The sequence below is a fragment of the Berghia stephanieae genome, chromosome 3 (genome assembly GCF_034508935.2).
Source record: "Berghia stephanieae isolate SIO BIC M18660-M18661 chromosome 3, UCSD_Bste_1.3, whole genome shotgun sequence".
Classification (NCBI taxonomy): Eukaryota; Metazoa; Mollusca; class Gastropoda; order Nudibranchia; family Aeolidiidae; genus Berghia; species Berghia stephanieae.
The window spans coordinates 83907091-83932540 of NC_088362.1; the positions used below are offsets into that span (position 1 = coordinate 83907091).

Consider the following 25450-nt stretch of genomic DNA (forward strand, 5'->3'; position numbering starts at 1 on the left):
ATTGTCTCGTTTGCCTCTGAGTGTTTTGAAACTTCGAATTGTCTCTGGTGTCTCTAAGGTGTCAAATAGATTGTTTAAGAATGTTAAAATATAGCAAGTTTTAAAAGTCGCCTCCATAATACCAGGCTAACATGGTAAGGGAGGGGGGGGGGGGGTTAGGAATGATACAATGAAGACACGTGAGGAATAAGCTTACAAGTTTTAATGTATTCAATGTTTTAATAATATATGATGTACAGTGAGAAATGTCATATTTTGACAAGATACAGAATCTGAATAAGCTAGCTGTCAGTGCTAGTCGTAACACCTCTGGATACATAAATATGACGATTAACAATAGGGTTGCCAGTAGAAATGACAAATAGTATTTTAGAAACTGCAATTTGTCACAATTCAAATACTTTTTTACCAACATGAAAACATTCTGTATAAAGATAAATAACAAAGAAAGTATGGGTCATTCAGGGTTTGAATGATTTAACATATTTTAATCAGTATCCGTAGCCATAAAAATAAGCCATTATACATAATAAACATGACTATTCAATAATAGGACAAAATTATGACATTGACTTCACAAATTCAACAACAATATCAAAAAAATCAATAATAACAACAACAACAACAACAACAACAACAACAAGAACAGCATCAACAACAACAGACATCAGACACGTGCGTCGTCCTCTATTTCTTCCCTCTCTTTGACGTCATACTTCTCAGACCTGCAGCAGGGCAACGAATCAAAGCTAAAGAAAAAATGGGGAAAATGACGTTTTTGTAAACGTATGAGAAAATAACAAGCAATGATATACACTTTAATTCATCTTGGAAAGACAGAATAATAAAAGATCTGCCTACTTCTACGAACAATTCGTAAAACTTTTATGATATATTACATTTTTCTTTGTCAAAGACAACATTCCAAGGGGTTAGGTTCTCCTTTTGCACTTGAGTAGGGTGAGAGAATGTGAGTAAAAACCCTTTTACAAGGACTTAACTATGCGCCGCTTAGAGCGGGACGAAGGCGAGTGTCATACCACAAGAGAGAAAAAAAAAGCGCAAGTACATATGGCACTAAATCACATAGTGTAAGGACTATGAATCTTGTTGATGGTAAATTATAAAAGTAGATGTCATGACTAGTAAGAATTTTAAAATAATATTGGAGAACGCAACAAATGTGGGGAAATAAAGGCTATATTACGATCAGGCATTTATCTGTTTTGTTTATTATACTACTGCATTGTGGAAATTAACATAAATCGAGAAGAATCTTTTGAGACATCAACGATCAAAATCGGTCGAGTAATAAACTCGGCAGGTGCGCGCAGATAAATCGTGCAACAGGGTGGCCAGATGGCGACTCCAAACTTGAAAGGGTCGATCATTATCCATTAGCAGATTTGATAAATAATCAGTAGAGCCAACAGGTGACAGAATTACCCCTAATTTAACCTCACCTTACCTGCCATTTTCAGAATTTTCCTTAAAATTTTACACTCAACTCAAAAATAGTTTTTTTCTTACTCAAATAGAAAAGTAACAAATACATTCTATGCATAATATTGATCAGCTAAATGAACTCTACAACACAGTGTCACGTTTTTATATCTATAATTAAACATTATTCTTTAAATTGTGTGATTTACAAAAGAAATCTGAATGATAAAAGTGCTGGTTGGATCGTAACGAAATTGACGATTTTCCTGTGGTTGGTAATGAGAGGGTTAAGAAAGGTTTTCAAGTTAATCGTATATCAATCTATAAAAAATAGTTTTATACTTTTTAGATTTGCAAGTAATTTTGTGTTAATTGGCAAAACTTTAACCAAGGCTGTAGGGAACAATTTGACCCTCAGCCCTATTTTTAAAGAATAGATACGTAAATTCGTAAATGAAAATCACTCAGCATGACTTCTTCAAAAATCAACCTCAGACCGTTCCCTCCTCCCCGCCGCATTCGCTTTCCCCTGTTTTCCAAATAATATAATGGAAACGATATATTAAAAAACGACAACACTTTGTGACGTTCAGAGATTAAACTATTAATTAATCAGATTCATAAAAGATGCTAGATTCCGTGGATCTTTCTGCATGGCACTCTCCTCCGGGCGTGTTATTCCTTAGTAAGCGGCGCAAAGTTGAGTCCTTGGTAAAGATTCTTTACTCGCATTCTTTCACTCCACTCGATGAAAATAATTCTAATACAGGTGAATTGTCTCGTTCTATGTATTAAATGTTGCTGTTGGTTAGTGATCCTTGTAAAGCACTTTGAGCATATAAAGGTAATATTGCGCTATTTGCATGTTTTACCTTCAAAATTTGAAACTTAGGTTAAGTTTATTTCTATTGGTAAGGACTATAGATGTAGATATTTCTTTAAATTGACAAAAACAAATAAAATAAAATTTCGCATTTCTGGTCACTATAATTTAAAATCACATTTTGGAATTTGGTCTCCTGGGCAAAATACTGTTTGAAGACAAAAGTCACATCAAATTGTAAGCATATTGCTGTATTCATAACTCGAGTCAGTTGTGAATAAGTACCTAGCAATTATAGATATTGTAGGAGTGTAACAATAAAAAGAACGCCTAAAATGTGACTGGAACGGTTTGAAGTGGAATAAGGTTTGTATAGCCTGCTGGGAGAATAGATGAAATATTGTAAAGCGAATTGAGCATGGCAACTGTGGAGATGCGCTATATGAATATCCATATGTATAATTCTTTTATAAACGTACCATGATTTTATTTTCTCCACATCTTCTGGTAACTGTGGCAGGGGCTTTCCGGTCGTTTCTGGCAGCAAATATGCTAGAGATCCCGCCAATATTGACATGCCGCCAAAGACAACAAGTGGGAGGGGCTTATACAGGGTTTTAAGGTCAAGGATGATTGGTACCAAGATTCCACCAATCCGTGAACTCATTGAAGCCATGCCCATCCCAATATTTCTGTCAAAAGTATGCATGCTGAAGTTGCTGTTTTTGACTGATTAGCATTTGTGATGATGGTGTTGATAATGATGATGGTGATGATGATGATGATGATGATGATGATGATGATGATGATGATGATGATGATGATGATGATGAGGGAAAATTAAGGAACAGCGCATACCAGTTGAAAATGTTTATCCAAGCTGTAGTGAAAATGTACATAATATTCGTTTGGTCAAACAAATTGATTTGAAATAAAATCATTTAAAGGTAACCACAATACCTTATAACAGTCGGAAATATTTCTGCAGTCATCAGATAAATGATACTGTAAGATGCTGTGATTCCAAATTTACCAATCATGGCTAGAATGACCACCAGTCTGTTCATACCTATGGAAAGAAAATATTCAAATCTTACAACATCGTAAAACTTATTCTATAAAAATTTTATATGTTATTATAACTACACTGAAAACCTAAAACTGTTACGCCAGAAAAGAAGATAAGCAAAAATCAATTTATGCAAATATAACGCTTGCGGTTGAGAGACAGAGAGAGAGAGAGAGAGAGAGAGAGAGAGAGAAAAGGGGGGGGGGAGGAGAAATAAGAGAGAACGGGTGTGTGTGGGGGGGGGGGTTAATGATTGGTTTTACACAGAAGGTGTAGCAGGTGAGCTCCTTTGACATATTGTATTTTGATTTTTTTTAAACCCCAAAAGATAGTTAAAGGGGGGGGGGGGGGGGCGACACTAAAGGGTCATTTTTTTTTATTTGATGAAATATCCTAAACTTCTATGCATAGTCATAATGTATATGTTTGGGAAGGATGATTGCATTAAAAAAATTTCGAAAAAAGTTGCCCGTTGCTATGGAAACGACGCCATATTGGAAAATAAACAACAAATCTTAAAAAGTCAAAGGCTTTTTTGTTTATCAACCGATTGCCATAATATTTTGGCCAGAGGTAGAAAAAAAAGAAAATAAAGTTGGCTTTAGAAGCCCGATTTTTAATTTTTTAATTCGAAACTTTAAAATTTAAGTTCAAAGTTATTACTCGATTATTCCCCTTGAAAAAAGTTACATAATTTCAAATTACTCATAAAAATTTTTTTTTTTCAAAAATCCGGCTCCTAGAAATTTGTATGACACTTATTTGTAGAAAGTTTGAAGAAGATTGGTTGAAAACTAAAGGAGGAGATAGGTTTTTAGTGACGAAAATTGCAGTTTTGAGAAAAACGCATTTAAAAGTCAAAGTAAACGAGTTTAGGGAAAAACTCTCCTCTCGCTCTCTGATTGGATTGTGACCACAAGACATAATTAAGAACAAAGTGATTGGTTGTTGAAGATAGAGGAGAATTTTTACTTTTCATTGATATGTTTTTGCCTTTACTTAGTTATAAAGACTATTTGATATTCTTTCATTTCATGAAATCAGACCACTGAAACTAAAAATGGGCAGGATTTAACCATACTATGGGTCACAAAATACGTTATTTTGAGTCGAAACAAAACTGAAGATGAAGTTCTCATCCAATTTTTTATGCAGACAAATGGTCACATGACAACATCCCACCAAAATCTAATTTTAGCAAACTGGGTCAAAATTCATCATTTTTAATGTCGTCCCCCCCCCCCCCTAAAGCAGAAAATTAATGCTTCCAATTTCCTTCTTGTATGGTAAAGGATACAATTGGTTGGCAGAAAATGGAATGATAGGATTCCAAACGATAAGTAACGAGCGAGGACTGCCGTGCACCGTTTTTCCAATACGCTGGCCGCCTCTGGATGTCGCTACCATTGTCTACAACATATTGCGAGTTGGGGGATCTGTTTAACACCGATTCTCTTTCTTAGTCATGTCCATTCAACACAATGAATGCCACTGAAAGTGAGCCTAACTTCGACGTAAACAACATTTCTATAAGTTTGATGTGTTTTTACAAATGTACAAAAAGCCCAATCACAGCAGCTCACGTGAACGCTTAGATGACAGTTCCGCGTGTTTCCGTCTTTGTAATTATTATTTTGTCCCCAAACAAGGGACTGAATTAGGCAGCAAATATTAATTCACTTAAAAGTGAGGTTTTGTGGCCGTGTGTCATACGCCACTAGTAAGTAGGTCCCTGGTTTGAGTCCCGAGGTGGGCGACTCTGTGGGCGACTCTGAGTCACATTTTCACACTGTACTCGTGGGTAAAATGATTAGTACTTTGCCGGTAACAGAAAAAAATGTAAACGCCTAACGGCGCCATGTCTTGTCCTATAATATGTTAAATCATGCTGTTGACTTTTGAACCTCTGTAAAGCGCAATGACATTGCGATACAGTGATACAATACTGGGTATTGTGCTTTATAACAGCTCAAATATTTTCTTCTTCTTCTTCTTCTTCTTCTTCTTCTTCTTCTTCTTCTTCTTCTTCTTCTTCTTCTTCTTCTTCTTCTTCTTCTTCTTCTTCTTCTTCTTCTTCTTCTTCTCTTCTTCTTCTTCTTCTTCTCTCTTCTTCTCTTCTTCTTCTTCTCTTCTTCTTCTTCTTCTTCTTCTCTCTTCTTCTTCTTCTTCTCTTCTTCTTCTTCTTCTTCTTCTCTTCTCTCTCCTCTCTCCTCCTCCTTCTCTCCTCTCCTCCTTCCTCCTCCTCCTTCTTCTTCCTCTTCTCCTCTCTCTCCTCTCTCCTCTCTCTCTCTCTTCTCTCTTCTTCTTTTTCTTCTTTTTTCTTCTCCTTCCTCCTCCTTTACAACTTACCTGGATCACCGTTTGTAGGTATCAGCCCAGACAAGATACATGCAATTCCTCCCAAGTACATCATCAAAATGAGAGGCCCGCGGCGTCCAACTTTATTCAACAACAAGAGACAAAAGAAGAAGGCTGGAACCTCTACCGCCCCGGCCACACAGAAATTAAGGTAGTTGTTGCCTGGGGGAGGGGGGAGGGAGGGAAGAATTTATTTTAAAATTTAATCAGTGCCCCGTAGCGTCAACATGGTATTATTTCAGGACGACTTGGGTGATGAATATTAATTTGTGACCAGAGATAAGATGAGACCTGTGTCAAGGGTTTTGTGTCGTTTATGTTTTGTTTTTGTTTTTGTTTGTTGTTTTTTTTTTGTTTTGTATTTTTTTTTTTTTTTGTTTTTTTTTTTGTTTTAATTTTTTTTTGTTTTTTTTTTTTTTTTTTTTTTTTTGGGGGGGGGGGTTGTTTGATTGCTTGTGCTTTTGTTGGGTTTGTTTCTTTACTTTGCTTTGTCTTAAAGGAAGTACCAATAAAATTTCTTAAGGAGCTGAAATGTTCTTAAAATATAATGCCTAATGAGTTCAACGTTAAAATCACGTTACGCCCTCTAATCGTATTTTAATTCCAACATACATATTATGAACATTAATATAATATGGAATTTCAACGAATTTACAATGTTCAATCTGCATTACAATTTTTCATTTATAATTCATGTATGCCATAACAAACCATATTTCCATTTCATACATACCAGTTCTATGTTAGGCTTCCTATTTAACTCGTATCATATAATTCACTGCTCTCAGCCATGTATTCATTCACACATGTGTCTAGTGGGGTAATTTGTGTAAAGTGCCTACCCAAGGACTTAAAGTCAGGACTAGAATTTTCCATGATTGCAGTAATCCGTCATGCAGACAACTGACCACGCTTAAAATTTCTTGACATTTGTGACGGCAACACAACCTTCCAGATCGGTGGGATGGGTTACGATGTGATCCGTCGCATTTAAAACGGTGACCACATCACAATAATGATTTTAACATTAAAATGGCCGGTAATGTAAGCATTTAATAGGATTCGACAGTCTGATGTCACGTCCGCCCAGCAACGAGCAGCTTGGTTCTAAACAAAGAAAATCGGTACTTATTATTCTTCGTGCTGGCTAGAACTTTTTCACATGCCATGTGATCAGAATGTATAAAAGTCAAAACATGATCAAATTTATAACGTTTTTCTCCTCTGGATACACATTTATGCTCGTCGGAGAAGTATTTCATAAGGGCGTCCGATAGTTTAGAACCAGTTACGAAGTTACTATGCGTCATTACGAAGGAAATGACGTCACGACTGTTGCAGGCTATTAGTGTCGCTTTAACTTTAAGCAACAATAATATACTTTACTCTAAACAAAAAGAAATTATATCACCTACTTTTATCTTTATCCCTATTAAAATACCGGTCGGATCAACGATACTTAAATAAGTTGAATTGAGCTCTTATAAAGTGCAATATCCACTAAAAGTGTTCAAAGCGCTTTACAAGGGGTCCCTGGCCAACAGCAACACTTAACGGGAAATGACACCTTTTGGGCGATCTTACATTTTTTTTTCGGACAGAGACAACGCTGTTAACGGCCAGACACTCATTTTACACCTGAGTACGGTGAAAAAATGTGAGTAAAGAGCCTTTTCCAAGGACTCAACTATGCGCTTGAGCGAGGCTCGAACCCAGGACCTTCCCACCCGAAAGCGAGTGTCATACCATTAGACCACATAGCCTCACTTAGTGGCAGGTCTGATAACCCAAATTGTTATGGACTCATTGTTGTAATGAAAATACTCTCAACCGACGAAAAATTTGGTCCATTACATCAATATTACTCAAACCCACAATTGTGTTCGGTTATCAGACCTGCTAATAAGAGCACCTGAGATCAGATAAATAGTGATATCGGTGAGGCTTTTAGTAAAATGGAATTAATGCAAAAAAAACAACAACAAAAAAAAGGCAGAAAAGGCATGAGAATAAAGCTACCAACCTGCTAAATTTTCCGTATTTAGAGAGAGCCCGTAATAAACTAGTGAATTCACTATCCTGTCATTGGAAAGAATGAAAATCAAAATAAACAAAATATTGTTATTATATTAATATGAATTAGTCAAAAGACACATTCATAGATTTTAAAATATAGTGTTAATTTGGTATTATATATATATATATATATATATATATATATATATATATATATATATATATATATATATAATATATATATATATATATTCCTATATAAATATATATATATATATATATATATATATATATATATATATTATATATTATATATATATATATATATATATATATATATATATATATATATATATATATATATATATATAATAGGAATGAACTGGATCGGGGGTTAGCCCTGAAGAAAAAAAACTAAATCTTGGGAAATCCACATAACATCTCAATTTTAAGAAGATTAGAATTGAAAAAAAGGTCCTCTTTCCAAATATTACAGTGAAAATAATCTGTTAGTTGCGTTGTTTGTTTGGATTGTATTTTATTTTATTTTATTTTATTTCTTTTTTTTTTTTTGGTATTTTCTTTGTTTCTTTTTTTTTTGTTTTGTTTTGTTTTGTTTTTTTTATGTTTGTTTGTCTTTCCTTTTTCTTTTTTTTTTTTCTTTTTTTCCTTTTTTTTTTGGGGGGGGGGCGTCATTTTGAGTATCGTCTGTGTAAAAGACACTGTGCTTTTGAGGAGCCGTCATTTGGATAGGCTGTCTTATTGGAGGGGTCGTCTTTTTGAGGGTGGGGGGAGGGGGGGGCGTCTTTTGGGTGATCGTCTTTTTGGGGGGACAGTCTTTTTGAGGGGGGGGGGGTTGGGTGGTGAGCGTCTTTTTGGGTAGCCGGCTTTTTTGGGGACAGGATTTTTGAGGGGCCAATTTTTTAAGGGCTGGTGGTGTTTGTTATTTCTTAAGGGATGGTCTTTATGAGGGACGTCCTTTTTGAGGCAGAATGTCAACAGGATGGGAAGTCCTTTTTGAGGCAGAATGTCAACAGGATGGGTCGTCCTTTTGGAGGCAGAATGTCAACAGGGTGGGTCGTCCTTTTTGAGGCAGAATGTCAACAGGATGGGAAGTCCTTTTTGAGGCAGAATGTCAACAGGATGGGTCGTCCTTTTTGAGGCAGAATGTCAACAGGATGGGTCGTCCTTTTGAGGGACCATTTCAGGGGCCGTCTATTTTTAGGCGTACCTCTCTAGGTGAAGAGAAATGAGGCTCAAGTCAAAATGATCAAAATAATGATATCATTTTTTTTTTGTTTCTTTTTGTTTTAGTTTTTTTCCCCATCAAAGTGAGCTACTACTACCACTACTACTATTATTATTATTATTATCATCATCATCATTGTCGTCATCATCATCATTATTATTATTATTATCATCATCATCTTCATCATCATCATCATCATCATCATCATCATCATCATCATCATCATTATAATAATATACCAACCAATTAAACCAAATATTGAGAGACAATCTAGCCATTGGCCAGGTCCTGACACAGTCTAACACGTAATATTTCCTTCCAGAAGACTTGATACTGGGGTCCTCTTTCAATTGTTTAATGAGGTCACTAGACAAAGTCACCCCGTTTTCCTTGGCTGCCGTCATCAGGATTTCCTCTGCCTTCTCGTCTTTGTTGTGTGTTAGAAGCCATCGAACTGACTCGGGAAGGTACCTAATAGTAATAGAACAATAGTAGTAGATTTATGCCAATCCTCAATAATGCGCTTTTACAATAAGCTATTATATTCCTGTAGTCAATAAGTTTCCGGACAGGGTTGACGGCATCCGCACCGATGACGCACTACTAATGAACGCTCACTTTTCAGGGGATATAAACCTTTTCCCTTTTGATGCAAAAAGGTAGAACTCGATAACAACAGTAGCTGTTTGTTCATAACACATGTCAAAGGTAGGCAAGGATTGATCTTTTGCGAATATTAAAACGCACAATATTTTCTAATTTTCCAGACACTGTTTGCCGTTTTTAAATGGTAAAACTTAATCTTTCATAAGCAGTCTATTCAATATCAAGTTGGCATAGGGGGAGGCGAGGATGGATTCATTCATTGGACGACGAATAAATCTTTTTTTTTTATTGGGTAAAACTGCGACTGAATTTATCTAACTACGACTGTTTCCGGTAGACCCTACATAAGCTACTACATCCCAAGTATTCTTGTTCTAGTAGGGGGTTTGGGAGTGGGGAAACTTTTTTTTAAAGCCTCCCCCCTCCCAAACCCCCTACTAGAAGATCTATAGTGTAGGGGGTTTGGGAGGGGGGAGACTTTTTTAAAAAAAGTTTCCCCCCTCCCAAACCCCCTACTAGAACAAGAATACTTGGGATGTAGTAGCTTATGGAAGGTCTCCACTCTTTCCCCTTCACAAAACTTAAAATGGCATTGAAAGAACGGCACTTTTACAATCTCCAAGAGTTGAATGAAAATTCGCAGAATGCATTGAAGGTCATCCCAGAAGAGGACACACATGTCTGCTTCTAAAGGCTCAAACAGCATAGGAACTCGTGTGTAAATGCAGAAGGGGACTATTTTGATGGTCTTAACGAAGAATAGTATCTAAGGCAAGCTACTTACGTTTTATAGACCTAGCCCGGAAATATATTGACCGTTAAAATAAGGGTCAGATAAATAGTGATATATGACCGATTGATAATGCGATGCGTAAACAAATAATTTGTTTTATTTCATTCAGTTTTACCATTACGTACTCTTTTCATGCATATGAGAAAAGCAAGGCCTTCTATATAGTAACTATATAAAGGGCCTTGGAATAAGGCGTTATGACACGGTTTTTAACCGAGTTCGATAATTTATTTTTTAATAACCATACTATATATTAAGTGTTGATGTCGGGTTGGGATCCCCTTTGCAAAGAGCTTGTAACACATTTTTATTACAAAATTGATATCAAATTATCCAACAAATGTGCGTAAAGCTGTCTAGGAAGGTTCATAAGACAATAACAGCACTTAACATATAGGACAAGACATGACATTTGTTGGGCGGTATTTCAATTTTCTGAACAGCAGAAATATCTGTTATAGTAGTCCTTCAGAACCGGAGTTTATCACGGTTCCTATAGCGTGAAACGGACAATAGCAATTGCTTGCTATCCTGTGGACAGAACACTAGTCTATCGTAAAGTACTTTCCGCCAAATCTAACAGACTCAGCTACCCATTCACTGTTGGATGGACAGGGGTGTCAGAAAAAAAAATTCTCGACTACACCCGGGATCGATTTTGATCCCTTTGCGTATGAAGCGGGTGCTCTTAAAAACTGAGCTAGCGGGAACCTCCACTATCTGTTATAGTCCGGGAACTAATTTTGCACCTGAGTGCGAAGAGAATATTGAAGTTAAGATCCTTTTCCAGGACTCAACTTTGCGCTGCCCATCGCGGAACTCGAACCAAGTCCGAAGGCAAGTGTAAAACCACAATCCCACAAATCCCCACAAGTAGATAAACCCTAGATACACGTTAATATTTAAGTGCATTATCACAAACATCATTATTGCGAGAGAAAAAAAGAAGATAGGGCTACTCGTATTATATATTGAGATGTCCACTTAGCTGCCGATTATGTAAACAAGGGTCTAGAAGCACATGGCAAACCACATGTTCCTGTCTTGACAGCTCACGTTCCAGTGTAAATTTTAGAAAAAAATAACCTTTAAAATTTGGCTGTTAGGTGGCAAAAGAAACACATACTCATAAATACTCGATCATGAGTCAAATAATATCTAAATATTGTTTTTTTTTATAAAACAAATGGTAAAATTTATCAAAAAATACTGTCGGTCTATTTTTAGACCACGGTGGAGTGTATTCTCCAAAATTAATGCGCTCGTGTGAACAAAACAAGAACTATTTGAAATCAGGTTTTCGGAATAATTTAGCCATATACAAAGAATTTAACTAAATAACAATTTTATTTGTACGTGTTTGTTTTTAACTGAATGTGTATTATCTACAATTTGAACGACAAAAACGGGAGACCTGTTTTGTGCGCAACGTTGTCCGGCTGCTAAAGGTCCTAATCACCACCAAAGAGTCTGGAAATAACCAATTTTCGTTATTGGCAGACCCTGTCTGGGAATAATCACAGCGATGACGAAAATATCAGAATATGTTTTCTTTCAGGAGTTGAGTGGGACATTTTCTTTTCTTTTCTTTTCTTTTTTTTTTAAATCTCCCTGCCCTCCCCCTTACCCAGACATTCTCATTTTTTTCACCCCTTCCTCCCTCTCTGCCATTCCTTCTCCCATCGACTCTCAGCAAAAACAATAACAAAAAGTCTTATGTGGCAAAAGCGGCTACCAACTTAAATCCCTCAAACAACAGAAGATATTGAAAATCGGTGGCAGAGACCCTTTGCCTTTCTTGTTCCTTTTCCAGTTCCAGTCATGAACAGATAATGAGAGAATGAAGACCTAAAGATTGTTTCGAAATCTATTATCAGGTCAGGAAAGAGCGAGAGTCAATAAAATATGACAAGCGGTGAAAGCTACACACCACGAAAGATGAGGATAAAAAAAAAACAACTTTTGTTGAGATTCCAACTACTGAGGAGGCGGGTGTCTGCTTTTTTTTGTTGTTTTGTTTGTTTGTTTTTTGTTCCTTTCTGGGTTTTTTTTTGGTCAAGTTATGACTGACACACGTTCTAGACTGTAAACGTTACATCATCATCATCATAATTGAGCTTTATATTGCGCAATATCCACTAAATGTGCTCAAAGCACTTTACAAGTGGCCCCTGGTCAAGAGCAACATTTAACATGTAGGAAGGGACATGCCGCCTGTTAGGCGATATTATAATTTTTCGGACAACGACACAGCTGTAAACGGCCAGGTACTCATTTTACATCTGAGTACAGTGAGAGAATGTGAGTAAAGAGTCTTTTCCAAGGACTCAACTATGCGCCGAGCGCGAGGCTCGAAGCCAGGACCTTCCGATCCGAAAGCGAGTGCCATACCACTAGACCACATAGCATCATCAGCATCATTATCATCATCATTGAGTCTTATCCTTCAAGATTATCAAAATGGCATTCATTTGTTACTGTGTCTTATAGAATTCCTCATATATCAGTATGGACCCTTCTATGCCTTTTTATTGGAATTAATGTTTTTCTTCTATACTCTATATTTTTCATAAAACCTCTCAGCTTTATTGACCTATCAAGTATAATCTAGAGACTAGAGAGCGGTGATTAAAAGAATAGGACCATATTTTGCTCTCGAGAGTTACTTAATTTTAAAAGCAGCTCACTGTAGTTTGTAAAGATTTTTAAAAACTTTTTTTCCTAATGACAGTGTCTAATACACGTTAATACCAATGCAGTGTCTAATACACGTTAATACCAATGCATATCTATCCCTATGTAATTTTTGGCAGTGATCTCTCCATTTTTTTTTATTTTTTTTTATTTTTTTTTTTTGTTATTGACTCCTGTTTCTTTATACAAATGCCCTGTGAGCTTTTTATACACTTGAAAGAAACATTTACATATGGGAAGTCAAGAAGAATATGGCAAAAGAAACATGCTTCCTTGGTTATGAATAAGAAATTTGAAAAGAAATAGGCTATGATCTCTTTATCTTGTCTATCATTTAACTTTCTAATTATTTTAAAAAGTTTATTATATCCTTTTCTATATTTATAATTTATCAACAAGATAAGAGTACTGATGAATCTATTTATGTAGCTGATTTGTAATGGTAGTAAAATTTGATAGATGGGACCATGTGATGTTGCAGAACATATTTTTTAAATTTTTGTATTGCATTGTTTCATTTATCGGCAACATCATATTAAATAATGCAGTGGCTTAATCACGAACTTTATGCACTTCATATGCAAGACAGTGATGCTTTTGTGCTACATTTCTCGAAATATTCACAAAGTTTCTGTATTTTATAAATAAGACCATGGCGCTATTGTCTTAACTGGTTAGTCGCAAATTCTGCCTTTGTATTCCATTTCTCGAATCAAATTTTTTTTATATTTATTCTATTTATTTCCAAATTTCTGCACTTTATAAACAAGACCATGACGCTTCTGTCTGGACCGGTTAATCGCAAATTTTGATTTTGTGTTCCTCTTATCTAATCAAGTTCTTTTCTATATTTTATTCATTTATTCGCAAAGTTTCTTCACTTTATAAACACGACCTTGACGCTTCTGTCTTGACCGGTCAATCGCAAATTCTTCCTTTGTGTTCCTTTTCTGGAATAAAATTATTTTCTATTAAATAATCATTTTAATGGCAAACTTTCTGCGCTAAGTCTACACAGGGTAATCGCATATTCTGCCTAAGAAATACATTTCTTGAATCAGAACCTTTCTTAACCAAAGCTTTTGCTGAGGTTCTTACATCACAGATTTTTAAATAATGGAACTACACAGTTTCAGTAATAATTATCAATTTTCTTCTTTTTTTTTCTTTCTCTTTCACAGGATGAGAATACAAGCATGCCTTTAATGGAGAAACATCATATCTATATTTTTAAAGGATTTTCAGTGTGAATAACATGGATATGAATGAAATGACAATAAAAGTAAAAGTGATATAAGTTTATAATCTGTTTTAAATTTATTTTGATTTCACAAGTTGTGTTATGGCCCTCAGATACAGCAGAACGGGTGAGACTGAGAACCAGTCCTTACAATAGCACGATAAGTCTTGTGCAAGATGTGATTTCCATTGATATAGTTTAAAGACTGTCCTGTTTTTATTCATTCTGGTGCACGCTGTAGGTTTGATTTTTCCTTTCAATCTAAGACTTGATTGAATTCTGACTCAATGCAAATCAACTTTGTTCCAACTCCGCAATTTCAAATTACAATGAACTTGTGCGCCCTTCTTCTCCGTTAACCTACAGGTTATTGGATATGTAAGTTTAATACATATACGTCTACCACAATGATAGGCTAGCAATTTATCTAAATATCTTGCAATCGTCTTTTGTAATAACTTTCCATTCTGGGTTATACAAAAATGTTAGCAGTGCCGGGTTACAAAAGTACTTTGGTGTTAAAAAGATCAGGATCCTAACATTCTAATCTTTGTCATATTACTTATATGTTGGCAGGTGTAAGACTTAGTCATATTCATTTTGCAAGTCATCATCATCATAGCTTGTCGCACCAACACCGAACCCACTCCACAGCATCCGGGGAGCAAACTCTTAGGTCATGGTCAGTGCAGCTGAGCCCATCCTGGCATTCTCTAAGGATGTCTGCTCTGGGCATCCACATGTACACAGGCTAGTCTCAGCCAGCCCCCACTTTTTCATGCTTCCAGTTGTTCTCACAAGTTTTGCCCGTGCTCTGTTCAGTGTTACCAATTCATTCCTGGGGAGCTCAGTTCCGTAGGACAGTTCTTCTCTCGGATCTCCAACAGCTTCTTTTGCATGATTGTTCCACTCTCTCCTTGTGGAAAGCCTGTTTACAACTGCATGGTCAGGGTTGATGCTTCCTTCCATCGTGAAGCTCTTTCTCGACTTCAGTCTACTTGTCATTGAGCTGTGGTCATGGAGGGAGTGTCTTGGGTCCATGTTCTGTTTATATTTCTGGGCTTTGGAAGCAGTGGCTCATCGAATGTGGGGAGGTGCAATGCCAGCCAGCCGATGGAGGACTGGAACTGCAGTCGGTTTCAAGTTACTCGAATGATCTGGCAGGTGTTAATTTGACATGGCAGGATCTTGCCCAGACTGGTGAGACCTATTCGGCTGATGAATAGCAGAGGGCTAGTATGTTTGTCCTGACTGTTTTTGGATCTGCTCCCCATATAAGATTTTGCCTCTTTTCTTAGGAAATTGTTCTTGTGGCCACCTTTGCTTTTGTTTTCTTTGTGTTCTGAGAAAAGGACATTGTGCGGTCTACGGTAACACCGAGGTACATGGGGAATATGTTGTTCTCCAGTATGTTCCCATTCCCGAAGATGTTTAGTTTCCTGTTTTCTTTAGACTTGACGGTTCTTTAAATTTAATAAATGGAAAGCACACACTTGAGTTTTTCCTGGGTTGGCATTTAGTGAGTTCTTTAAATGTGGGCTCAGAGAGTGGCTCCAGAACACCCGTCAGTCTCTTCTCATTGGTCTTGAAATCAGAGGCCTGGGACGCAAGACACAGATCATCAGCATATAGAAACCCCCTGATGTTCTCGAACTGAGGTTGGTCGTTGGTATAAACGTTGAAGAGGATAGGTGCAAGTACCGATCCTTGAGGGAGTCCGTTCTTTTGTGATCTGCTTTTCTTCCCATCCATTTCCACAAAAAAGTGACGGTTTGACATAAGGTATTTTATCATTGCAACTATTTTTGTGTTAAGAGTTACCGTTGCAACCTTTAGGAGCAGTTTCCTGTGATTTACTGTGTCATAGGCAGCTGCCAGGTCCACGAACACAGTTCATGTAATTTGTTTGTTCTCATAGAGATGACTGACCCTACCTCAATAATAGGCGATAGGTCTATATTGTGATTTTGGTATTGGGTTGCCGACAGTTTTTGACATGTCTGGAAAACACAAATGCAAGGTCTGGGTTGTAGCCTGTTCTCCAGCGAGCACTTGAAAAGGATGGTTCATGCGTCATAGAAGAGTGTCAGATTATATTGGTCAGCCCATTCCTCAACAGTATCTCCATCTTTGTTGTTTTCATTGTGTCCCCATTTGGTGCTGTGGCTGTTAAAGTCACCTATCACAATCATTGGTTTCTCACTAGTGGTGGATGTAACTGGCCACTTGAATGGCGTTGGTGGAGGTTTGTTGACATATATCACATTGACATGTCTGCTTTCAATTCTGAGAATTTCCACCTCACTTACTGTCATGTCATGGTTGTATGTCACTATTGATTTGTCTTTGACTTTGACGTAGTTAACGCTATGGTGAATGTTGCTTTCATGTTGTATGACGAGATGCATGCCAGGGATGTTTAGTGCCACGGTCTTGTGCGTCTCTTGTAGACAGAGTTGCGTCGCTGGAGGCCGATTGCTACAACACACACAACACCAACATTTTGCAAGAATCTTTAACACTTTAATTAACCACTAAACGGTGATATTGACAACAATAATAATATTGATAATTATTATTATTATTATTATTATTATTATTATTATTATTATTATTATTATCATTATTATTATTATTATTATTATTATTATTATTATTATTATTATTATTATTATTATAAATAGTAATAGTGACAGTTGGACCAAGTAGGCTACATAAATATGAATATTTATACAGCGTCGCATTTCTACAGATAGCGATGCGCTTCACAATGTTTCATATTTATCCTCCCCCCCCCCCCCCCCCCCCTTCAACAAGCCGTATGGAACCATATTTCTTTGGCATACAGCATGTTAGGCGACCCTTGTGTACTAAAACTATCATTACACTATCCGTCATTTCTGTCGCCAGATACTCATTCAATCGAGTGGGGTAATGTGTGTAAAGTGCCTTAGCCAGTGAAACAACGCGGGGGCCATAATTTTTCACGATTAGTCACCCATCCTATTACTGATCACACTTAGCATTGGCATTGCTCGACTTTTGTAACAAGACGAAAACCGTACCGCTGAGCCATACGGTCCATTAGTTCTAGTATAGTTTTGTAGAATCAGTGGTTACAGTACAGTAAGTAGTGGTAGTGCAGTTATAGTAGAAGTAGTAGTAGTCTTCTGTCAAAAGGGTCGTCTGAGCGAAGAGATAGGAGATGATTCGAATTTACTCTCTTCATTGCATTGACCGTATGCTTTGACTGATCATTTGATACGCTGTAAAAAAAAAGTATGGTCCACCTTAACCAAAAACAAGCAACAATCTTCGTTTCCCTGGACATAGATATGGTTTTGTTTATGGGAGGAGGGGGATGATTATGGTTTTCTTACAAAATAAAAGAAGGGGCATTTTGGCTATAAAAACTATGGTCGTGGCAAACAGCTTGAATTAATTCACGGCCAACTTCAGTTGGCTGCTTAAGCAACATGTAAACAAAAGGTTGGTTTGTATTGACATAACTAAAGGTCAATTGCAACATAGTTCGGGTCATTTATAAAAAAATCTGGGTCACGTATGACGTCGAATGTTATTGTTTACATTCCGGCAGCTAAGTGTTCTCTTCGATAGTGAACAAATTCTTTAATTTACAATCCGACCTTTGTTTGAGTTTTCAAACATTTAGGTCAACCCAAACAATTAGGTTATCATTTATCTCTGTCGTCCTCATTCTAAGTCATTGGCATAATCATGTCATGATAGGAAAGCGTAACAGTAACAGTGATTTATCGGTTAAATTAAACACTTGAATCACAAAACCAAATGGCACCAATCTTAAGTTATTGCGTGATCGCTCTTGTCACCTAAATTTTTAATTTGCTGTGTTGATAAGAACGCTGCATTGTTTTTAGGGCGGCGAGTCTACTTCACTTTTTTCCATACAAGCTGATTTTTCTTTCAAACTGTGAGTTACTGATAAGGTGTGGAAAAACAGATAGTACGTAATCAAAGTGATTTTCTAAAGAGCCCAATTCTTATCAATAGTTTGATAACAACCGAAAAAAGTGTTATAGAGCAACAAAACAACCGCAGAACCCTGCGGGACTCAAACCGTGGACCTACCGACACAGAACGTTAAGTTTTGCCTGACACTGAAACCCAAAAAAGACTGGCATTTTGACGTCATTATTTGTTTTTTGCACCTCCTAGTGAGTTGTCGTTAGTAGTGCTCATGGAAACAAGCGGTCCCATTAGTTGAACTATTGAATACAACTCACGCTTTATTTTCATTTGTGGCCAAAGACTGGCATTTTGACGTCATTTTTTGGTCAGTGTCAGGCTATAGATAGTATGCGCTTGGTTAAGAAGTTCACAACATTGCCATCCGGAAGTATAACTGACCAACACACAAAACTGTTTGTAACCATGATCATTTATGGTCTGGTTAATACAAATTAGTGAGAATTACTCATAAACGCGGATGGCAAAAGAAAAAAACAATAACAAAGATTTAAGTGACGTCAACTTCGAACTATCTATAAGTTAACGATGGCTACGCACAGAATCGTATTGGTGTCACTTGAACAATGGCCAGCGGCAACGACCAAGTCGTGCGGAAACGAAGAAAAATAAGCATTCAAATAGGTCACCGAATACCACCCACCCTTTCATTCCAATTGTCCATAACACAAAACGGTGTTCAGGGTTACCATGATAACCATGCCAGTCAACAAAACTCACAGCAACATGTCAAAAGATAGTGTGCGCTTGGCTAAGAAGTTCACATCATTGCCATCCGGAAGTATAACGGACCAACGCACAAAACTATGCGTTACCATGAACTTTTATAGCTGATTCATACAGTTTAGTGAGAATTACTCCTAAACGTGGATGGAAAAGACCTGAATGACGTCATTTTCGTTCTATCTATAACAGTGACAAACAATCATGGTGATGACGAGGGTGGTAGTAAAAATAAGAAGACGAGTAATAAGCCAAATGGACAGTCACTATTAGTACTTAGGCCACTGGGCCCCCCCCCCCCCCCCCCCTTTGGGAGTTTATGCCACTATAATTTTCAAATAATAGAACTTATTGGCCATACAAATTCCACTGTTACCGTAAAAATAAGTGTCATTTAAGAGAGTTATGGCCCTTTGAAAAAAGTGAGTTGTGTCCCCTTGCAAAAAAGAGACAACATTTCTTTCAAAGGCTCTGGAGACTACAATATTAATTCAAATATATGCAAATTGGGTATCAAACTGAAGGAAATTGAATATACTATCGAACTATGTGCACAAGCTTTCAATTTGTAAATATTATATAGATTCACAGAAAGTTGAAACAATTTGTCAGTAATCTCATGAAGTGTCATATCTAAACTTATGGGCTATTTCAGTGTTTTACACAAAAATTATTTTAAATATGGCCAAAAACAGCATGTTCATTAAAAATGTAGCACTGAAGAAAGCTATGGCCCAAGCCTCAACAACAACCTTCATATTTCTCCGTCACAGGAAAAACTAAAAGTGTAAGCAACCCTTAAATTTTTCTCCACTTTGTGGGATGCCAAATTCATCATAATTTTCATTCTTTTTAAACACGGTATTGATGTCCAGTTGTCACATTTAAAAGTAAGTTGAAGGTGTGGTAAAAACAATAGATATATCATGAAAAAAGACTAATTTGTTCACAACCCAAGTGAAGCATCATTACCGAAGACTTTTGAACGAAATCGCATTGTTATATTATGAAGAATAATTGATACTCAAAAGGGATTCTTGATTCAAGATGCAGTAAGTACATAAAAACAATATCCTTATGTGTTTTGCAAACATGCTTTACTCCTTAACAGTTTGCACTGCTCACCAATTTATTACATATCCTCATCATCAGTAGCAAAATCCTCTTCGTCCTCTGAAGTGTCGTCAAGGAAAATCACTGTCAAAGCTATCACTACCATCCTCGGCATATGTATCTTCGTCAGTACTGGTGCAGCTTTCTTCATACGCAATTTCCTGCAACTCATCTGGAATGAAAGCATCTTTGAACCACTGTACTTCCAATTCAGTTGCAGAATTTCTCTGCCAACCGTTATTCTCTGGTTTTGGAATGCTAGGATTCTGGCACACTGCATTCCTCCAAATGAGAGTTTGAATGTTGGCTCTTGATATGTGCAGTGACAATACTTGACTACAAGGAGGCATCTGACACAGATCAATTCCACCACTGCATGAGATGGTACCTTTCTTTCCTTTGAAACGCTGGCGAACTATGTCATACCTCACTTTGTTGACACTTGTGCATGAGGTTTTGCCATACAGCTTGCACACAAATGACTCTAACACGAGACAGTCATTACTCGAAACAGCTGCTGATGTTCCAAATCTGGAGAACAGAATTCTAAGATCTTCCTCCTTTTGAAGAAATTTTAGAGCTTTCAGCTTTCCTTGCCCAGCAAAGCAACTTGTTGTGTCACAGCCTGTGAATGCATGGACACCAAGTAATGCATCACACATCTGTTTAGACAAAGTCTTTGCAATCTGAGAGACATTGATTTGTCGCCTGTCGTTGCTACAGCCAGTATCAAAATATCAGGGTCTTTCCAATTGTCTCTGAGAATGAAAGGAGAAGTAAGAAGACATCCGTGTCTGGTGATCTGACAACAATTGTTTCACAGTTTGGTTGGCGGGAAGCATATTGACAGTGCAGTATAATTCGTGTGTCTGCCTCTTCCTGTGATGAGTAGAGATCTAGACAAGGTACAGCTGTGGTAAATTCATCCGTGTCACTGTAAAGTAAGGTGCATCTCTCTTCACAGACAAAGAATATTTCCCTGTTTCTCAGTTTCTTTGCATATTCGTTACTTTCCCATTCCTTGAGGAGAAACCTGATAAGGGATCTTTTGTTATCAACGCAGCTGAGAAATGATTTCCAACGTCTGGGCACTGTTGTTTCAGATCCTCTTAACAAGTATGCATTATCTTCAGAAGATCATCTCCTCAATCTCTCACAACCTTTGATTGAATCTTCTTTGTAAGTATCAGTCACAAAGTGTACACAAGCTGTTTGTGGTAAGGAGGAAAATGTAAGTTTGGCTACTTCACCAAATGTATTTGGGATTGCTGACAGAGTTTGTAACAGTGCATTGCCAGCAACAATGTAAACGGTGTTTGTTTTTTGTTTTTTGCATAATCCTCGAACATTAATGAATTGTCAGGCGTGAGCTTGTGCAACAGAGTTGCTTTGTTGGTCTTCAGAGGTAAACCATCTGATGAAGCCAGCGACCATGGAGTAGGTGTTAGAGGATATTGAAGAACGTTTTTGAAGATCAACACTGTGCTCTTGGGACAAAACAAGAAGCTGGCCAAATAAATTTCTTTGTGCCTTGATTTTGACCACGTTCATGTCTTTTTTCACTGTTACCACTTTCCTCAATGATGCAAATGTCTTGGTCTTGTTCCTTTCTAATGGCTTGTGAAATTCTACAGTCTTTTCCTTCAGTCTGTTTTCAACAAAACTTTCAAACAATCTTTTTCCTGTTTTTTCCACGGCTAGCAGGTCATCAGCAACATCCTCTTGCACTTTCATTCCTGAAGCTAGACTGACCAGACCATCTTCAACTTCAAAGGGATTGATAAATGCTGAAAATGCCTGGAGGATCTTTTGCACTCGCTTTTCACTTTGTCTTTTTTCTGCAAGGCTCAATTCTTTGTGGGTGTCTATATCCATACAGTTGTTGTTGCTGATCATTCTTTGGGTTGCTGATACATATTCTGCTCGATTGTGTCTTGTTACACTCCAACGGTAATAGCTTGGAAGACTCTTGCTGAACCCAACAATACCTCCTTTTGTCTTTGCATGTTTGTTTATTGTTTGTTCAATGGTCATATCAACTGCTATTCTTCCAGCAGGCGTCCTAGTCCTTGATCTGGAGACACTAAATCCATTATCTTGTAACATTTCTTCTGACCCCTGGGTGGGAATGAATCAGGTTGGCTAGTGACACAAAATATACACTGAGATACTTGGCATAATTGTGGTGATTCATGGTAAAAAGCAGTGGGCACAGTTCTTTTAAACAGATATATGAAGAAGAAAGTTGTTTGTCTTTGTAGCTCGCAGAAACTAGAGGAGAAGCCAAACTCTGTCCATGTATTGGATCCAGTATTGTGCAGTTTTTCCGTACTTTCCTGAGCGGACACTCTCTTTGAAGGCTTCATACTGGGAAAATAACTCAGCATACACAGTTGACTGGAGAATTTTATTAGCTGTATGGCTTGAAATTCCTTCGGTGAATTCCTTTATGTAAGACATGAGGTCTTTACTGAGTTTTGAATCCGTGTCCTGCTCAAATTTTACAAGCAGAAGTCTCTCTAGAGCCTCCAAAACAGACACATGCACTCGTATAGCCCTGTTGTAGTTCTTTCCACTCATAACCCTATCCATAGAACCATGTGCACATAGCCCTGCTTCAGTCACAATTTCTTCAAAACCAGATCCACTTTGCTTTCCCAGGGCACCAAGATATGACATTATGGTGTGAAAGACACCCAGGTGAAAATGACTGTTTTGTAAAGCTGTGGGTTTTGCCAGACAATATCGTAAGCTTTCTTTGCTACAGCAAGGTCAAATGTTACAAATGTATATGGCTGACCAAGCTCGTGTGTTGCCTCCAAAGATAGTTGTAGCACCTTCTGTACTGTAGCTGCTTCAGTTATGGGAGCATTGATGACAGGCATATATTCAACAATTGAAGGCATGTTGGTTTCATTTTCATTTTGGGGGTTTGGAGTTGTTGATGAAAGCCAACCTTTCCAGCCAGGGAAACGTTCTCCGTCTGAATTCAACTTCATCCTACAGAACACCCACAGAAAAGTATCTTGGTGCAGCTGTCTTTCTTGATTGTTTTCTACTGTTGTTGTGGAAACAGTCAGAGAAGGTTCTGCTCTTCCAGTTGCAAAGCAAGGCTGAATTTGGATGGGTTTGAAAGTTGCTGACCTTTTCTTTGTTTTTCCAGTCGTGACATTTTGTTGCTCTATTTTTCTTTCCAAGTTTCCTTCTTTTATTTCTTGGATCATGATGCCATGAGTAGAGTGTGTGGTGCCAGACCCATCAGTGGTCTCCTCTGTGAGATCGAAATTATCCCAGCAAAAATGGGTGATTTTTGGATGTGCCAATGCGGCAGAAGGAAGATTTGTGGAGCATTCAACAACACTGTCGCACATTGCAGTCTCCAGTTCCAAAAGAGTAGAGTGGGATGCGCAATGTCCAAAGCGGTTAAGGATGTTTATAATCTGAAAACTTCCAGTCAAATGCCTCACAGTCATCCCCAGAAGTAAATGTTTAGGCATTTTCCATTGTCCACAAGTGACATTAGATCAAACATCTTGGGCCATGGAACGTACAAGTCTTTCAGACCTACTACTCATATGTCCTGCACCTTGCTTGGGTAGGAGTATAGTAAAAAAATTTGATCAGAGCAGAAGGAAGTTGGTCTTGAGCAGATAGCAAATACTCTGATGTGGGGGGGCCAAGGCATTTGTGAATGATCTTTGAAAGAATCCAGAATCAAATGTCTCAAGGTTACAGCAGCTTCTTGCAGTTTTCTTTCCTCTGATGAGGCACTCTCAAATGCAGCTTCAATTGCACAGCCTTTGGGGACTTCATTATTATAGAGAAAATGGCTATCAAAGATTTAAAAACCCTATATAGCTTTGTAAAATATTTTATGATATGAGGCAAAAAATGAGAAATGACAATAAAATTCCACTATTTATTGCATTTGAAGCAATTTTAGGGTGATAAACAATCATTTTATGCACAAAAATGAGTTCACGAAAAATTGCACCCGATGACCTTTCAAGGGCCATAACTCCTGTAAATGATACTTGAAAAAACTGTAACACCCGGATTAATTTGTATTATATGTCCCTGAAGCATGCCTGAATTGTGCTAGTGCAAAATCCCTCTTGTTTATTCATCCTGAAGGGAAACAAGTACACTGTAATAGATTTTTTTTTCAAATTATAGAGAAAATGGCTATCAAAGATTTAAAAACGCTATATGGCTTTGTAAAATATTTTATGATATGAGGCAAAAAATGAGAAATTACAATAAAATTCCATTATTGATTGTATGTGAAACAATTTTAAGGTGATAAACAACCATTTTATGCACAAAAACGATTTCACAAAAAATTGCACCCAATGACGTTTCAAGGGCCGTAACTCTCGTAAATGACACTTGAAAAAACGGTAACACCCGGATTAATACTCAAGATATATTGCTGTTTCAGAAAAACCATGTGGCGAAAACTCCCCCAGGGGGGGGGGGGGGGAAGGGTTTCGCCCACTGGCCCATGCACTATATGTTTCGGCGATATGACTGTGCAGTCATGTAGAAATAAAATCGTTGATATCCAAGAAACAATCATCGGCCACAATATTGATGTTTTTGCCTTAACAGAAAGCTGGCTCTCTATGAGCAAGGAGATAACACCCTAAAAGAGTTAACACCACCTGGATTTTCCACTAAATTCTTCCCTTGACGAGGAAAACGAGGTGTTGGAATAGCTGTCATACATTCCGATAGACTGAAAGATATCATAATAAAGTTCAAGGACATACGTAGCATATTTAAAACATTTGAAGCAATCGAATTGAAAATAGAAATGGATAAGTCTTAAATCACGATAGTGGTGGTACATCTAAAGCCGATTTTATCACTGAACTCGACGACCTATAAATGTCATATGTTATATCAAAAACAAAATTGGTACTAGTTCTTTGAGATTTTAATGTACATTTCGACACATAAAATTCAACTTCAGAAATTATTAAAAGAATGTTTGATGACCAGACTATGGCTATGACCCAAAATGTAAAATCAAAAACACACCTAGAAAGAAGAAGAAGAAGAAGAAGAAGAAGAAGAAGAAGAAGAAGAAGAAGAAGAAGAAGAAGAAGAAGAAGACGAAGAAGAAGAAGACGAAGACGACAAAGACGACGACGTCGAAGAAGAAGAACCAGAACAACAACAACAACAACAACAACAACAACAACAACAACAACAACAACGAAGAGGAGTAACTAGAAACAGTAGAATTAGATGAAGGAAATTGAGAAGTTTGATACCTTGAATACTTGACTTATTTTTGTTTTGATGTATTG

The 25450-nt window shown here is 37.2% G+C and overlaps 1 protein-coding gene across 2 annotated transcripts in view; it reads right to left on the bottom strand.

Annotated features, from left to right (window-relative positions):
• Positions 1 to 199: 199 nt before the first annotated feature.
• The window catches only part of LOC144968645 (organic cation transporter protein-like), a 43291-nt gene continuing 18040 nt past the window's right edge, over positions 200 to 25450 (bottom strand). For both annotated transcript variants that reach the window (XM_078907190.1, XM_078907191.1), the window contains exons 6-11: positions 9202 to 9429; positions 7717 to 7772; positions 5685 to 5855; positions 3227 to 3335; positions 2746 to 2958; positions 200 to 749 (exon numbers count right to left, since the gene is read on the bottom strand). In XM_078907190.1, the coding sequence (XP_078763316.1) occupies positions 668 to 749; positions 2746 to 2958; positions 3227 to 3335; positions 5685 to 5855; positions 7717 to 7772; positions 9202 to 9429 (859 nt within the window). In that variant the 3' untranslated portion in view covers positions 200 to 667. The remainder of the gene's footprint in view (positions 750 to 2745; positions 2959 to 3226; positions 3336 to 5684; positions 5856 to 7716; positions 7773 to 9201; positions 9430 to 25450) is intronic.